The sequence below is a fragment of the Harmonia axyridis genome, chromosome 1, assembly GCF_914767665.1.
Source record: "Harmonia axyridis chromosome 1, icHarAxyr1.1, whole genome shotgun sequence".
NCBI classification, from domain to species: domain Eukaryota; kingdom Metazoa; phylum Arthropoda; class Insecta; order Coleoptera; family Coccinellidae; genus Harmonia; species Harmonia axyridis.
Window position 1 is genome coordinate 50,887,587 of NC_059501.1, and position 17,984 is coordinate 50,905,570.

General features: G+C 34.2%; 1 protein-coding gene across 1 annotated transcript in view; it reads left to right on the top strand.

Moving 5' to 3' along the window:
* Nucleotides 1-17,984, top strand: part of LOC123682496 (L-threonine ammonia-lyase) — a 31,889-nt gene that overhangs the window by 2,630 nt on the left and 11,275 nt on the right. The window contains exons 2-3 of the mRNA XM_045621138.1: nt 13,639-13,709; nt 13,771-14,058. Of these exons, the coding sequence (XP_045477094.1) occupies nt 13,639-13,709; nt 13,771-14,058 (359 nt within the window). The remainder of the gene's footprint in view (nt 1-13,638; nt 13,710-13,770; nt 14,059-17,984) is intronic.

The window sequence follows — 17,984 nt, forward strand, 5'->3', positions numbered from 1 at the left end:
TTCAGAAGTTAACATTAAGAACTATGTTTGGAATGAAATTCAGGTCTACATGCAGGGGCATATTTAGGAGCAATTACATAATGAAACTCCCAGGACTTTATATATTCAGAATTTTGTTATTCTTCATCAAAAATAATAATTACGGGGATGCATACAGGAATTGCAATAATACTAGAAGAATGTTCTCATATTTTTTCCTGCGCATAAATACTCACTCACTGAACGCAGTGCAATGTATATGGGAATTAAATTATTTAGTTATCTTCCTTTAAAGATATCAAAGCCTTTCGAAAGGCCCTATCTCAATTTATATTGAAATGTGAACCTTATTCTATCTATGAATTCAAGGTATTCTGTGATACATACATAATGATTTTAGGCACTAATGTGCCAATATGACTTGTTTCCATTCTATTGTCTGTATGCTGATAATTCTGGAAATAAACAATATTATTATTATTAATATATCAGCCATAAAAGTTCTGGGTAGAGAAGATGTTCTGATTCAATCAATGAGGAACCTATCGACTATCGAGACTATTTTAATCTACAAATTGGTATTAATATTCGCTGTATGCCGACGGCAAGAACTTTGTTTGGTGAAAGTAACAACAAGAGACCACAAATCGATAAAAGCTCGTTTTCACAATCATCAAAGAGGACGAAATGAATATTTTAAACGTGATAGGAAAATACATGTCTGTTCGACCCTTGGGATTGTCCAGAAATAAGTTTTTTTCTGACTTACGGATGGGGCCGTTGTACAGGATTATTCACTATAAATTACCCACCCCTTATCAGCGTTTTTGTTGCCTAAAGAAAAAAAAGTTGAATATGAAAGTTGTGTGCTTGTGACTAAATTTTGATAAAATGCTATCAAAAACCCAGTGGCGTTTCAGGGGATACAAGTTTTTCCATACTTTTTTCAAATGGAACATCCTGTATATTATTGAATTTTTGGAATGGTCTTTTTTTTCCTGATATCAAAAATATAACTACCATATGTTACCCCTATCTTATACCGTTTTCGAGTTATTAGGCGTCGATTAATGGCGAATTCACTTAGTCTTAACATAACTTAATCATAAACTTAAGATGAAACTATAATTTTTATGGTAATGTTCATGCACGCGACTTAAGGACTTAAGAGTAATTTAAGAAAGTCATAAGTTGACCAACATTCAATTCTTCGTGCAAATCAGGTTCTGCGCATGTTCATTAGACATCTTAACGAAGACGAAAAATAAAACGATTATTAGATAGAGGAACATGGTAGAAAGAACCGCCTTCGTCATAAATTGTCAACTGGAAATGTCGAATAAAGAAACCAGGAAGAAAAAGTGTTAGCGTCAGGTGCGAAATTTTCTGAAATAAAATTGTTGGCCCAATATTTTATGATTATATATAAACAGGAGTTAACTGTCAAGAGATACTTGATACTACTTGCCAGAAGTAGAAAATATTTTTATAGAATAATGGTGGGCACATTGATTTTTTTTCTCTTCATATTATTTAAATTTCCTCAATATATTTTTTTTTCTATTTTTCAATATTTGAACTTTTTCTTCCTTACCTAACATATGGTATATTTTTTATTTTTCGTTTTCATTTAGATGTCTTATGAACATGCGCAGAACCTGATTTGCACGAAGAATTGAAAGTTAGCCAACTTATTACTTTTTCAAATCACTCTTGAGTCCTTAAGACGCGTACATGAACATTACCATAAAAATTATAGTTTCATTTTAATAAATAAGAAAATATTGGGAATATTGAACAGAATTTTATTCTATTGTTTAATTTGTAACAACGCCGACGTTTCGAAACAGTTCGTTTCTTTTTCAAGGCTAAAAAATAAATAAATATATAAGGCATACAATATGACATAATATGATAACACATTACCTAGTTACGACAAACAATATTGTACGCTTATTAAAATCATAAAGACAATTTTCAGGGAATCGAAATTCTTTCACATCTCAGATAATCAACATCAACATCCATTAAGTTATTTTCAATATGACAATGATATAAACATACGATAACGATAAAAATATTAAATGGACTTAACACTATTGTCGTGGCCAGCACTCATCTTCTAATTATATTGTTATAAATCGTGCTTAGGTGTTGTACATCTTCTCTATGATTAACTGTGTTATTTACTTTTATATTAATCATTTCGCTTATATTACAGTTACAATATAATTAGAAGATGAGTGCTGGCCACGACAATAGTGTTAAGTCCATTTAATATTTTATCGTAATCGTATGTTTATGTCATTGTCATATTGAAAATAACTTAATGGATGTTGATGTTGATTATCTGAGGTGTGAAAGAATTTCGATTCATGGAAAATTGTCTTTTTGATTTTAATAAGCGTACAATATTGTTTGTCGTAACTAGGTAATGTGTTATCATATTATGTCATATTGTATGCCTTATATATTTATTTATTTTTTAGCCTTGGAAAAAAAAACGAACTGTTTCGAAATGTCGGCGTTGTTACAAATTAAACAATAGAATAAAATTGTGTCCAATATTCCCAATATTTTCTTTATATTAAATAACAATGGATGATAAGCAAGTAATAATATAGTTTCATTTTAAGTTTATGATTAAGTTATGTTAAGACTGAGTGACTAGAATTTTGGAAATTTATGTTTATTTTTGATATTACGTTTTGAATAGTATTTTTTTATTATAATGTAAAATAGCCTGTCCGTATAAATAAATAAAAATTCGCCATTAATCGACGTCTACTAACTCGAAAACGGTATAAGATAGGGGTAACATATGGTATATTTTTGAAATCAGGAAAAAAAGACCATTCCAAAAATTCAATGATAAACAGGGTGTTCCATTTGAAAACGGTATAAAAAAATTTGTATCCACTGAAATCTGCACGCCACTGGGTTGTTGATAGCATTTTATCAAAATTTAGTCATAAGCACACAACTTTAATATTTAACATTTTTTTCTATAAGCAAATATAACGATGATAAGGGGTGGGTAATTTATAATGAATAACCCTGTACCATACAACCAACTGGAACAAATATATTTGGCAAAATCCATGTAAGATACATATCTGTATTTGTGACATCCTGAAAAATATGTCTGCATAGAATATCAACTACCTACTATTCTGGTTGAAGCTGGAGTCAGTATGAATACTATGAAACGTCATGGTGGTTAGTCTACTTGTTCGGTTATTTTAGTGGATTGTAGAATGTTTTGTTGGGGCTGATTTCACCAGAGGCCTGCACCCGTGGTTCACCACTCATCCGTCGACCACCAGTTCTCACTACGATACGATTGATCGGCGACACTTCAATTTAGTTTGCACTTTGAAATATTAGAATTAAAGTAACTTATAAACTAGATTATATTTAGCGGAATTAATAATTAGCACAGCGAAAAGCATTATTGTATTCTGTCTGATTATCTTTGTCCAGCCCCATATGGCGCCATACCTATGACCCGTGCAGAGGTTTCGCGATGTATTATTTATACTGGGTCGGAATAGTTATTTATAATACAAGTGCAGAAGGCATTGATATTCTTCCACGAGTTCAAAATTCAAAAACGAGCCACGAAGTGGTGAGTTTTGGAATGAACGAGTGGTAGAATGAGCCTTCTGTACGAGTATTATACATTATTTTCTCTAATTCATTGCATTTTCATTGAAATTAATGAAATATTTCCATGAATATATTTTAGTGATTTTTGCATTGAAAAATGTTGGTTGGCAGAACTGATTTCTTTAAGGCAAATTGATGAATTGACAGATAAAGCCGTGGCGGAAAGTTCAGAGTACCAACATAGAATAATAAAATATAACCATGAAAACTGTGCGTTTCTGATATATTCTCGCACGATTTTGTTCTACAAGATGTGGAAGAATGAACGGAAAAACCACAGAATTAGAGATATAAAGTTATTCCACCATATCGTTTAGACTGAACACTGCTTCTAAAAAATATATGTATAGAGGATGGCATATGTTCAAAAAATGATGTTTCAAGAAACTGTAACTATAGTCGCATTTTTAATTTATGTATTAAATTGGTTGTATCTAAATATAAATACTATCCGGAAGTGAATATCAAGATTATTGTATTAAATATTATAATTTTGAAACCTTTGAAAATATAGGATATTTCATTTTGGGGAATGACTTTTCATAGTTTCTCTTCCAAGGTCACTAGATCTTTTTTTTATCTTGGAGGGGATAATCGAAGAAAAATTCCGTCAGGGACACATCAATTAATTTATTAAAGATAAATACTTATGAAACGTATATACACAACAAGGAATATTTTAAAAACAACATCAAACTTTTTTGTGAGAAAACATTCAATACATTTGCGATCACAATAACCAGAAAAAAGAAGCATTTTAATAATATTTATTTCACGGTTTTCATGAGATTTCATGAAACAGTCAGAAGAATGCATTGCTTCCTTCTGATAATTTGAGTTATTAGGAACTGACAGATATCCACCTTTACCGGAAAAGCTTCAAATACTTCTGTATTGGCCTTACACATAAGTTTTTTAGCAGACGTGGCCTTTTAAATACCTACTTCCATATTCAATAAATATATTCAATAAAGTACATGATTTACGAAAAATACAAACAATTTTTAATAATTCAATCACGAAAAAGAATTCTTGTTAATCTTTCGATGCACTGGATAAGGATATTTGAAATCCCTTCCAGGAATAATGGCATTCTTTATTATATAATATCTTGTTAAATCTGAAATATCAATTATATTGATATAATTTGCTATCTCAGTTTCATCTGACAAAGCAGCATCAATTCTGTTTTGATATAGGCTACGACAACGATTCAACATTCGACTTGGTCTCAATATCTCTATTGGTATTTGCAGAACCACAAGAAATAGAAGGCTCATCACTTGTCAAACTGATGTGAAATGGATGAATTGTCATAGATTCGAACTGTGTAAGATGCATAGAAACTATGCATCTATGAACAGAACAATTATCGCAGTGCTAATTGTTGTCTTGATATTGATGATGGACTATATGTTAGATAGTTATTTGGGCTGTTTCCATCATGTGTGCGGTTGGATGTTTCCGACGTTTCGGCAAGCATTCGCCTACCGATAATTTTGCATGACAGCGTGTTGTCATAAAAACTGCATGAGTTCATTTTCATTTTTGGAGAAAGAGCCCGACACCGAAGGTGGAGGGCTCTTTCTCCAAAAATGAAAATGACCGAATGCAGTTTTTCAAAGAAAACACGCTGGAATGCGAAATTATCCGGTCATTTTGATGCACGAGTGTAATTCGGGGGAATATTTCCCGAATAAACTGTTACATTACTTGTCAAACTGATGTAGAATAGAATTGCCATAGATACGAACTGCGTAAGATGCATAGAAACTATGCATCTATGAACAGAACAATTATCGCAGTGCAGTTTCGCTTCCTACAATGCAATTATCGCTGTAATTTTCGATAATTGTTCTCCAGATACATAGAATTTTTGACATGAGGGCAATATTCGTAAGTAATTGCACAAGTGCATCAAAATTACCGATAATTTTGCATGACAGCGTGTTGTCATAAAAACTGCATGAGTTCATTTTCATTTTTGGAGAAAGAGCCCGACACCGAAGGTGGAGGGCTCTTTCTCCAAAAATGAAAATGAACTCATGCAGTTTTCTCTCTTCTCCAAAAATGAAAATGACCGAATGCAGTTTTTCAGAAAAAACACGCTGGAATGCGAAATTATCCGATCATTTTGATGCACGAGTGTAATTCGGGGGAATATTTCCCGAATAAACTGTTAACTTGTCAAAGTGACATAGATTCCATAGATGCCATAGCTTCGAACTGTGTAAGATTCATAGAAACTATGCTTCTATGAACAGAACAATTATCGCAGTGCAGTTTCGCTTCCTACAATGCAATTATCGCTGTAATTTTCGATGATTGCATTCCATTTACATAGAATTTTTGACAGGAGGGAAATATTCGCTGTAATTTTCGATAATTGTTCTCCATATACATAGAATTTTTGACAGGAGGTAAATATTCATATTAATTATTATTATTATATAATCACATGAACATAAAAAATTGAAATTTTGATGATACTTAGAAAAAACAGATATCGTGATTGGGGAATGGACAATGATATTTCATTTTTGAAAAAAATGAAATATGAAAGAAACCGCCTTGGGAGTAGGTATCCCACACCAAAAGAAGCCGACCAATTAACCAATCGTCTGGTGACAATTAGAGATAATGCCGACAAGCTTAATAATCCTAAAAAACTCGTGTAGATACCTGCTATTCAATTGATATGTTTTGTTGTTTACCAGAAAAAAAAATGTTTTTAGCGTCTGAGGGCTCAGTAAACAATCATTCATTACTTAATATTTCTCCAAGTTCGATTTGATAAGTTATCGCGGTATATACCTATATGTATACTGGAATTGTTTCAATAAATATTAAATCTATAATTGAAATAATAATTCAATTATTTGTTTTTTTTTTTAATTTTGTGATTTGGGATGGATTTCAGTCAAAACGAAAATCTTGAGATTCATATTTAGAATTATATCTTCTTGAAGAACAACAACATTAAATATACTCATTACCATTTATTTCAAAGTTCTTGGTTTAAGTTTCATCGAATTTTTTTTTTATGAGTTCCATTATATTATGCAGGATCAACACAGTTGCGTCTTAGTTTCATCATCCGGAATACCCTTTTGCTTAAACAAGATTATCCAAATACCGATTGAATATCTTGAAGTCCATTTTTCGTTTTTGCTTTTTTTGCGTTTTTTTGTCAATTTTTCGTAGAATATCTGAGCTCGTTTGTCATTTCTTAATTTGAGACTGAATTCTTTTTTCCATAAATATATTTTTTCTCGAACCCATCTGATAATAGTCGATCCTAACTGATATTTCTCACAACTTCGCATTCCTCTCTAAAATCGGTTTTATTGCCTATCATAAAAAGGGACTTATTTCTTTCGAAACATCTGGTCAGTCCGCCGTAGAAAGCTACTTGTATCGAGCTCGAAGTTGCTGCATTGCCATCGCTGGGATTTCATTGGCTGGCGTGTAAGAATTGAATGCCGTCAAACGTATCTGAATTCTTACATGTGGTAGAAAAGGACGGAAAATCAGAAGAACGTTTGAGATTGCTCCACTCATCCTGAAAAGTGAGGGCTTCTCAGAGGGGCTGGGGGGAGCTGAATAGGTAAACTTTGACAGATGCGCCCGAACGCACGTGGTACCATTCCCTCTTAATGTCTGCACCCTAAAGTTTCTCCCCACTCTCGTCGATTTTAATTTTGCCTTTCGCCTTCCATGATGCTATTTTTTTCTATGTACTATGGAACAACTGTCACTTAATTCCATCGATCAAATTTTCTTCTTTTCAAAATTTCCTATATTTCTTTATTATATGTAGATATTTCTTTTCATACTGAACCAGCATGATTATGTAATTAATAGGACGTTACTTATAACACGGGATTCAGGTTTCATGTGATCAATTTACATAACAACTGAACAAAGTAACAAATTATTTGACAATTCTGGCACTAGCCTACTCAAACAGAGAATAAAAAGGAAGTTCAAATTTGCATAGCTACACTCGATATTTTTGTGAAGGGTGTTTTTTTTAGAGCTATAGAACTTTAAATTGCAATAAAACAACGATGGATTATTCGATTGACATGAATTTTATTAGTCCGCAAGATAATCTTGTGGCGTTACATTTTAAATATGATTTCTGGCATATGACCGCCACGGCTGGCTCGGATGTAGTCCGATCTGGACGTCCAATTTTCGATGACTTTTTCCAACATTTGTGGCCGTATATCGGCAATAACGCGGCGAATGTTGTCTTCCAAATGGTCAAGGGTTTGTGGCTTATCAGCATAGACCAATTACTTTACATAGCCCCACAGAAAGTAGTCTAGCGGTGTTAAATCACAAGATCTTGGAGGCCAAGTCACAGGTCCAAAACGTGAAATTAGGCGGTCACCAAACGTGTCTTTCAATTAATCGAGCTGTGTGACATGTTGTGCCGTCTTGTTGGAACCACAGCTCCTGGACATCATGGTTGCTCAATTCAGGAATGAAAAAGTTAGTAATCATGGCTCTATACCGATCACCATTGACTGTAACGTTCGGGCCATCATCGTTTTTGAAGAAGTACGGAACAATGATTCCACCAGCTCATAAAGCGCACCAAACAGTTAGTTTCTCTGGATGTAACGGTGTTTCGACATTTCGACACTTGAGGATTAGCTTCACTCCAAATGCAGCAGTTTTGTTTGTTGACGTAGCCATTCAACCAGAAGTGCGCTTCATCGCTAAACAAAATTCGCTTATGAAAATCGGGAACAACGGCAATCTCATTTTGGGCCTAGTCGACGAATCTACCTTACTTGATGATCGTTTGGCTTCAATTCTTGCATGAGTTGGATTTTGTGAGCACGCAAACCAAGATCCTTCCGCAAAATCTTCCATAAAGTGGATGGACACAGATCCAATTCCTGTGCTCGATTGCGGATAGACTCATTCGGGTCTTCCTCAATGCTACGCTCTACAGCAGCAATAGCTTCTTCTGTACGCACCGTACGGCGTCTCTGAGGATGCGAGTTATCAATAAGAGTAAACGTGGTGCGAAAACGTTCCATGGTTAATCGAATTAACTGCTCTGATGGACGATTTTGTCGACAGCAAAGCATTACTGTGTTCAGTTGATGACGCGCGTATCTCAAAAATTATAAAATACTTGCGATATGAGCGCAGGTTCCCAAAGTTCAGGCTCCTGTTTTATAGGTACAGTAAAAACCTTTAGCTGGATCTTCGATTTCGTCTTCATCGATGTCATAATTTGACCTGAACTTTATTCATAGTTAAAGGTTTGTTCGTATTGTGAAGCACTAAGCTCGCATCCATAAAATAACCTCCTCATTTCTAAAATTGTCAATATTTTAGATTTCAGATTATATGTATATTGAATATAGAAAGGAGTCAAACATATTTCATGTTGAAGACTAAGACAGATGTAGTGCTAACTGGAATCGACTTACTTTCCGCGACTTACGATCGAAAGATCTGACCCTGAGCGTCTTTCACATCAATTTGATTCCTTCCTATATTCAAGGTAAAATGGCACGAAATAAACCTGGAATCCTAGAAATTCACAACTCTAGAAATGGGTCGTTTACGGATGCGAGTGTCTTCAAGTTTACAAGACGAACAAACCATCAACTATGGATGAAGTACAGGATAGATAGATAGATAGATAGATAGATATATTTATTTCAATAATTGAAAACAACTTCATGTTACAAAAATGAAACAAGTCAAATTACCCTCAGCTAACTACAAAAATTAAAAAATTCTTCAATATCATAAGGTTCACAATTCATTATAAGTTTATATATCTCCTTTCTGAATACATTATAAACCTGAATATTTTGCAATTTTTTTGGTAACACGTTAAAAACTTTTATTGCCATATATAATGGATGCTTCTCAAAACAAGTTAAAGTATGATCAGGAAAGAACCAAGGAAACATACGTCTTGTATTATTGTGATTTTTGTACTTGAAAAAATAGTCATTATGCTTATGAAAGAATAACATTAATCGATATATATAGACCAGGAATTGTTAATATTTTGTTCTTCTTGAAAAGAGTTCTACAACTCTCTCGATATTTTTTACCAGTAATTACTCTGATCGCCCATTTTTGTTTCAAGAAGATTCCATTCATGATACTGGAACTACCCCAAAATAAGATGCTGTATGTTGATAACGACTGAAAATTGGCAAAGTATATCGTCCTCAGCACATCATCATCAACCATTCTCTTCAAAAAATTCAGTGTATAAATCACTGAGTTCAACTTTTTACCTAGCTGTTCGACATGATCCTTCCATTTCAAATTTTTATCAACTGCAATACCCAAGAAAGACACCACCTCCTTGACGTTGACATCACCATCTTTGCAACTCAGAGTGTTAGGAAATACTTGTGTACATCTATTCGTACAGAAGTAGGTGCAAACAGTCTTATGCATATTCAAGATTAGCTTGTTTTCACAACACCAGCTGCTTATCTCATCCATCACCGAACTGAATAAGTCCATTGATATTTGGAGGTTGTTACACCTCAGCAAGATGTTAGTATCATCTGCAAAATTTACGAGTTCACAATTTTCAGGTAGTACTAGGCCTATGTCATTAGCGTATATTAGAAAAAGTAGTGGTCCCAGTATGCTGCCCTGTGGGATGCCCACATTCACATCAATGCCTTCTGAGGAATACTTCTCACCATCTTTAGATATAACCACTCTCTGTATCCTGTTTCGTAAATAACTTCTCATTAGGTTAAGTTGTTCATCTCTAATACCAGACATTTCAAGCTTGTCCAAAAGTTTTCGATGGTCAACGCAATCAAAGGCCTTCGATAGATCCAGAAACAAGCCCAAGGTAATGTCTCCCCCTTCCAAGGCATCTAATATTGCCAATGTTAGCTCATACATGGCCGTTTCTGCGTTTTTATTTCTCATATAGCCATGTTGACAGTTTGAAATTATATTGAATTTCCTGAAAAATTTTATTAAACGGGTTGCTATAACCTTTTCAATGATCTTTGAAAAGGGACTAAGTAGACTTATTGGTCTGTAATTCCCAAATTCATCTTCCTTTCCTTTCTTGAATAGAGGTCTCACAATAGCTACCTTGAGAGCATCTGGAAAAATTCCTTCCTTAAAAATACAGTTCAAGATATGTGTTAATGGAGATACTATCTGAGAGATGCAATTTTTTAACAAGCTAACTGGAATTTCATCATAACCACATGTATTAGTGTTCTTCAATTTCTTTAAGGCTGACATCACCTCTGCATTTGTAATGTCAAAGACAATAAAGGAGTTTTTATGGTTTTCTGTTTTTTATTTTTATGTGGTGGTTTCATCGGGAGATTTTCAACTAACGATGGTGCAGCATTAGCGAAAAATTCATTGAATTCCTCTGCCAATTGTTTAGGATTATTTGTTTTTATGGGACATTCATTGTTCTTATGTTTTTTTCCTGTTAATGAATTTACTAATCTCCATGTTGCCCTACTTTTATTGTCTGATGTTGCTATCATTTTGCCTGTATGAGCACGTTTTGCTTCTGAGATAGCCCTATCATATTTCTTCTTCATTCTGTTGTACCTGCTCTTCAAATCCTGTCTCGTTGTTGATGCAATCAGTAAATAATCTAAAACATTTTTCATTTTTTTTAAATCTGGAGTTTCTATAAATTTGTTAGATTTTGATATTATAGTTCTTTTCACTAAAGGAAAACATTCATTAAATAAAATTTTGAATTTATTTTCAAAATTGTTCCACATCTCATTCACCTCATGTGTTTCAAATTCAAAAATATCTTGCCAATTTTGTTCTGAGAGGCAATTTAGAAATTTTGCTGTTGTTTCTTCATTTATTTTTCGATTGAAGTATTTTGTCTTGCTAATACCTTCATTTACATCTTGAGCAAACCTGAAAACACAGGTAGAGTGATCCGATATATGATTTTCAGTTACTTTTGTATCTCCCTCTATATTCGTTATGAAATTATCCAAACATGATCTTGAGACTAAACGTGTAGGCTCTTTGATAGTGAACTTTAAACTGAAATATTCTGCAATAGAAATAAACTCACGTGTTTCATTGTTATCAGAAAGTATATCTATATTGAAATCTCCCATTATTAGAATTTCTGCTTTTTTCTGTAAACATTTCTGAAGAATGGTTGTTATTTTCTCAAAGAATATGTTAACATCAGCTTGAGGAGACCTGTAAATACAAACTGCAATAATTCTAGTTGATCCTAAGTTGAATTGGATTGCTGAACACTCAAAAATATTGGAAACACTGATTGTTGTTATATCGATTCTCTCATTAAAAGTGCAGGAGTTGTGTACCCCCATGTTTACCTTTCTCTCTACAAAAGCTTGAAGCCAATTCATATTCTTCAAAATGGAATGCTGTAAGTTCATTAATATCTTGCCAATGTTCCGTGATTCCGAATAGATCAGGTTTTTCTTTATTTATTACTAAATTAAATTTATTGAAAGCTGTACTTAAGGCTTGAACATTTTGTTGGATTATACAGAAATTTTTTGGGAATCTATTACTTGCCTGAATTTGCTCCCTTTCTGTTTGAAAAAAAAATTTTTAAATGAGAATTCTCTCAGTATTACACCTGCTGGCCAGAAATCCTTATTGTATACCGTTTTATAATCTTCATCTTTTGTTAAACCTACACTGAATGCAGAATTTGAACCTTTTGTTTCAAGTTTTTTCACTATTATATCTCCTAGTCCATCAGTATTCTTCAAGAACTTTTCCACATCTTCTTCCTTTACATCTTTTCCTGCAAATCTTCCAACATAAAGCCATTTCCTTTTTGTAGCACCTGAAATCGTATTTTCTTGATTATTTGTTTTTGATCCATTGCAGACTAATTCATTCTTCAACTTCATAGGGTTAGACGGTCTGATTTTTTTCTTTTGATATGTTATTTGCTTCCATTCTTCTCCATTCACTCCACTAAAATTTTCATCTTGTTCCATTTCTTTGTTTACATTCACGTTAACTGTTTGTTGTTGTTTGTTTAACCTCAAATTGAAATGTGTCATTTTACGACTTTCTGTGACTTCTGCGTCTTTCTTGAATTCAGCTCTCTTTCCTTCACCTGATACTTTGTCGGCGTAGGAAATGACCTCTTTGTTGTTTATGTTATTCGTCTTTTTTTGTTGTTTATCATTATTTTTTATATTGCTGTTAATGAAATTCTCTATAACACTATGCAACAATTTATTGTTTTCATATAGAATTTTATTCTTTTCATTCAAATATTCTACCTGTTGTTTTAGTAGTTTATTTTCCATGCGTAAATCTTCGGGAATAAACATTTCTTCGGATCTAATGACTTCGTGTTGGCACACAGTTGATCCTCTGTTTGCATCTCTAACTAGGCAGGACGGATGAAAAATTTCGATACATTTTGAACATCGAACGAAATCAATCACCTTTCTATTACAAAAATTACACAATTTATCCACTTGATCTACATTCTTACGAGAAATCGCGGAGCGATTCTCTAGTACGTCTTCATTCGGCAACGACATATTGAATATAATAAGTCATTACCCTCTTTGCTCAAGAAAATCAAGGAAACAATATTGAAAGAAATAACACAAGAACATGAAATTCAAGAACTTATATTGCCACGATAATACTGGATACAAATATTTTTCACGAGAAAATCCTAACACTTCGGTTTAGTTCCGGATATATAGATTTTCGAATATATTTTTTCAATAATATGATTATCATAACCACCCAATTACCTACAAAAAGCGGTAGTTCAGTCGATAAACTATGACCCAGAGAACATGGCTTCGAATGTATCGTGAACTCATATCTATTCCATTCATTTCGTGAACCGTTCTTTTCAATCATTTGTGATAATTTAAGAAGAAATAATAAACAATAGTTTCGAATCAGCAGTGTTTTCATTTTGTTGACCCATATTGATTTTGCATTATTTCAACTCAATTACAGAAATCTCATCTTTCGGACATGACAGGAATGGATATATACCTCAAAAAGGATTTTCTTCAAAATACAGGAAGGTGAATGTACAGTGCCAACAATGAGAAAAAAAAATTTAAATCAACGAATTTATGATTTCAGCTTCAAAGAAAGGGGAGCTAGGTATGCTTTATTGATGTTATCTAAAGAGAAAAGAGAGAAAGGCATCATTGCAGCTTCCCTTGGAAATCATGCGCAAGCTATAAGTTACCATGGATTGCAGCTTAACATCCCAGTTACAGTTGTTATGCCCCGCATAGCACCAATAATGAAAATTCAAAAATGCAGGGAATTGAAAGCCAATGTCATAATTGAGGGAAATGACATGGCTGAAGCAAGAAAATTAGCAATCGAATTAGCAGAACAGGAAGGATTGACATACATAAATGGGTAAAAAAAAGTTAATTGATTCAATATTAGTTCATTATTTGTTAGTGGTGAGTTGCCGGCATATTTATATTTTAGTAGGGATTTTCTCTTTAAGAATACGACTAAATTCTTCGTATTTTATATCTGCGATGTCGAAAAAGTTTCTCACGTTCCTTCAGTGAATAGTACACCAACAAAATGCCGAAATTTCGTACTTTGAATTGAATTTTTGAATTTCGTATTTTGATGGATAAATATCCTTCAAAGTACGAAACGTAAACAGTGTGTCCCTTCTATCTGTGCTCCCTACCAGTCAAACACTGATTCTTTTTTGATAAATGACTTAAGCAGGCAACATGATCTATTGGTAAACAAATCGTAATCCCGCAACAGATACTACGATGAATTTTCCATAAGCGTCCAACGCTTGTACTCCAAATCGAATCTTGCGAATCTTGCGATGAGCATCAGTGCACCTCCACACAGAAGACCCGTTCAGCCAATTTATCCTTTCTGAATTCCACGAAAGGACACAGGTAATACGAATTTCCCCCTTCAAATTGAGGTAAAAGAGCCTATGACTCTTCTATACAGGGTGAGTCTTTGACTTGTACATATATTTCAACCGAAGATTCCTGAGGTCAAAAGAAACACTTTTTTCATTTACCATTTTTTTCGATTCGGCCCGGTTACAAAGATACAGGCTGTTGAAAATCGATAAAAAAATGTGATTTTCAGCTATATCTCGTAAATGGTTCTATTGAAGGAAATGATTTTTGGAATATAGCTTTTCCTTGATGTGATACATCTTCTCCGAACACAAGATTCCCTACACTTCTTTCAGTTTCTTCATTATGAACATTACATCACATAAAAATACCAGAAATTCGAAGAACCCAACTTTTAAAAGTAATTTGAACGTTCATTGAACAATATTTGGCTAATTTGAAAAATAAAAGTATTCTTCATATTTTCTCCTACAAAGCGCCGTTTTCGAGTAACTTGATCTTAAAAAAAAAAATTATCTGTGAAATTCGAAAAATTGGGTACTTTGGCTAAATGCAACTCTGTTCTGTTGTGGAAAAAAATCCACAGAAATGAATATTTACTATGATGTCATGTCTCAGATTTTAGAATTGAAGTACTAGCCAACTCAGTTTGAAAATGAAGTTATTTGAATAAGCTCACCTCAACTCTTCTATTTGGATTCGCGCATAGGCTATTGACAGGGCAACATATTTGGGTTTTGTGGAGATTGAAACCGGATATTTTTCCTTGATTGTGCCGTTGTGATCTGTTTTTCTTTCCGGTGAGTTATTTACCTTCCTTTATATAGTGCTGAGCTTTATTTTGCTACGATCCTAGGGGTCGTATTTTCCTTATAACCTCTTCTCTTTTTTTCTACTTTTTTTTTTTTCAGTAGTTTTAAGATAAGCTCGTTATACTAATCTCTTTTTTTTTTCGCAAACATGGATGAAACGGATCCCGAGGCTTGGCCTCGGGTTCTGTCTGTATTATCCCCCAGGGCTAACCTGGCCTTTTCTCAGCTGAATAAAGAAATCTGGAATTCCATTAATGTTAGTTTGTTAAAGGAAGAATTAACAACTGTCAGGGTTGAAGCCCTTCGACGTGACAAATCCGATCTAGTTAACAAGATAGACGAAGTTCTTAATAAAATAAGTGAAGGTACCTCAAAAATTCGCAAAACTCACTGCTTCTACTCTTGTAAGGACAAAGGTCCTTTCGAGGTAGTGATCGAAAGTTCTAGTAATGAAATCAAAGATTTAAATCCTCTTAATATAGGGAAAATCATCTACAATAATTCTAATTACAGTGACTTCAATATTCTCAATATAAATCGTAAAGGTCTGAGAAGGGTCGGAGTTAGATTTGCTTCCGCTGATCAAGCTAACAACTTCGTTAAATACAATGATTTTAACCCAACAGTTTTTGAAGTTTACATTCCTGGGAGGTTTGTCACTGTGATGGGAATTGTTCGGGATGTGGGACAAGATATTTCTGATGAAGAAATTATCTCAATGGGTAAGGGTGTAAATCCAGGTGTTCAAGTTATAAGGGTGAGACGGTTTAATAGAAGAAAGACTACAGAAAATGGTATCAGTTACGTAAAAACTAATACTTGTGTTATTACTTTTGAGGGTACCACTCTACCCAAATTCTTCGAACTATACTCAATCAGGTTGCCTGTAGAACTTTATATCCCTCCAGTAGTACAGTGTAACAAATGCTGGCGTTACGGGCATGTGAGAAATTTATGTAGGGGTAAATTTAGATGTTCTAAATGTGGTTCTCATCACGATGATGAGAAACCATGCGATTCTGAACCTAAATGCATTTTTTGTCAACAGGATCATTTAGCTTCCGATAGAAAATGCCCGGAATACTTGCGTCAAACTAAAATGAGAGAAATTATGGCGTTACATAATGTGTCATTATATGAAGCAGATAAAGCTTGTAAGAGACAGGTTGCCCCCTCCCCTTCCGATTTTCCTTCTTTTCATAAGAAATCCTTTGAAAGGAGTCCGGATTCCTCCGGGCGAGTCGACCTCTCCTACGCCAATATTGCTGCTCGTCCCAAATCCCCTTCAGTTCAGAACTCTCAACTCAATAATCCCAGACAACGTCCCAAGAGGAAAGCTGCGTCTCAGCTAGGATATGATAAGGAGGCTCATAATGCTTGCTTATTCGATCAAAGACCTTCTTTTGCTTCTGAATGTATTTCTTCCTCCCATCAGGAGGCTGGCCCTAGCAAATTCTCCTCATCCTCCCCAATCAAATCAAAAGGTTTTTCTCAACTTCAATCCTTTTCTCAGGCTAGTTCATACGACTACAGCCAGAACGAACAGTTTACATTAGAAGATAACTCGATTTACCCTAGACAAATAATCACATATAACGAGGACTACCTGCAATACGGTGCGTCCTCGTTGTCTTAAGTTGATTTATACATATTTTAGTGTTTTTTTTTTATTTACTTATAGACCTTTTCCGGTTCAATTTTCCTTTTTTTGTTTTTTCTTTAAGTTTACATTTAGATTTTTTTTCATAATCCCTTTAATGGAAATTAAAGTTCTTCAGTGGAACATTAGATCTTTCGTATTGAACTTTAATGATCTGAAGATCCTTATTAAGGAATTGAATCCGGATATAATAGCTTTAAGTGAGACCTTTTTGCGCTCATACATAGATGTTTCCTTGTCCGGTTATTCTCTGTTGAGACAGGACAGAGTTGATCGACTTCAAGGAAGTCAATAACTTCTTTAACGCGCTTGAGATCGGGTCACTGCTCAATCCCAGATCATTTGGCCAGAATTGGTGTGGTTGATTCCCCTTTATGCAGCTGTGGGGAGGTGGGAAACATGATGCACCTGTTTCTTTCCTGCGATGGAAACAGATACAACGTGGAAATATTATATGAGGGGTTATCCTCACTTGGTCTTAGTTTGCCCATTAACATCTATGAGGCTATCTTCTCCCATAGAGAAGAGATAACGAGCTTATTATTGGAATTTCTTAGATGCTCGAATTTGCATGTATAGCTTGTAGATTTTGGAGTCATATAGTACGTTAACAGTTCAGCATTATAATATCCTTTATCCTTTCAGATTTTTCCTAGTGTTTGTGTTTCATCCTGTGTTCTCCACGGGGTTAAGCTACAAGTCAGCCTATTTGTCAAGTTGAACAATCTAAACGTTTACAATAATCCGTATTCAAAGTCTCAGTCCGGTATAGATTAGTTCTAGACTCCTACAGCCCTGGGAACCGGATTGACAATTCTCCGTCCACAAAGAGATTGGAAGCATAGCCTGCGGGCTGTTCCATGGTGCTAAGTATCCTTAGTTTGGGGGCTGCTAACGAGGAAGCTATAGCATTGAGATAAAGAAGAAGAAGAACTCTTCTATTTGATTACAAATTACTGAGCTTTG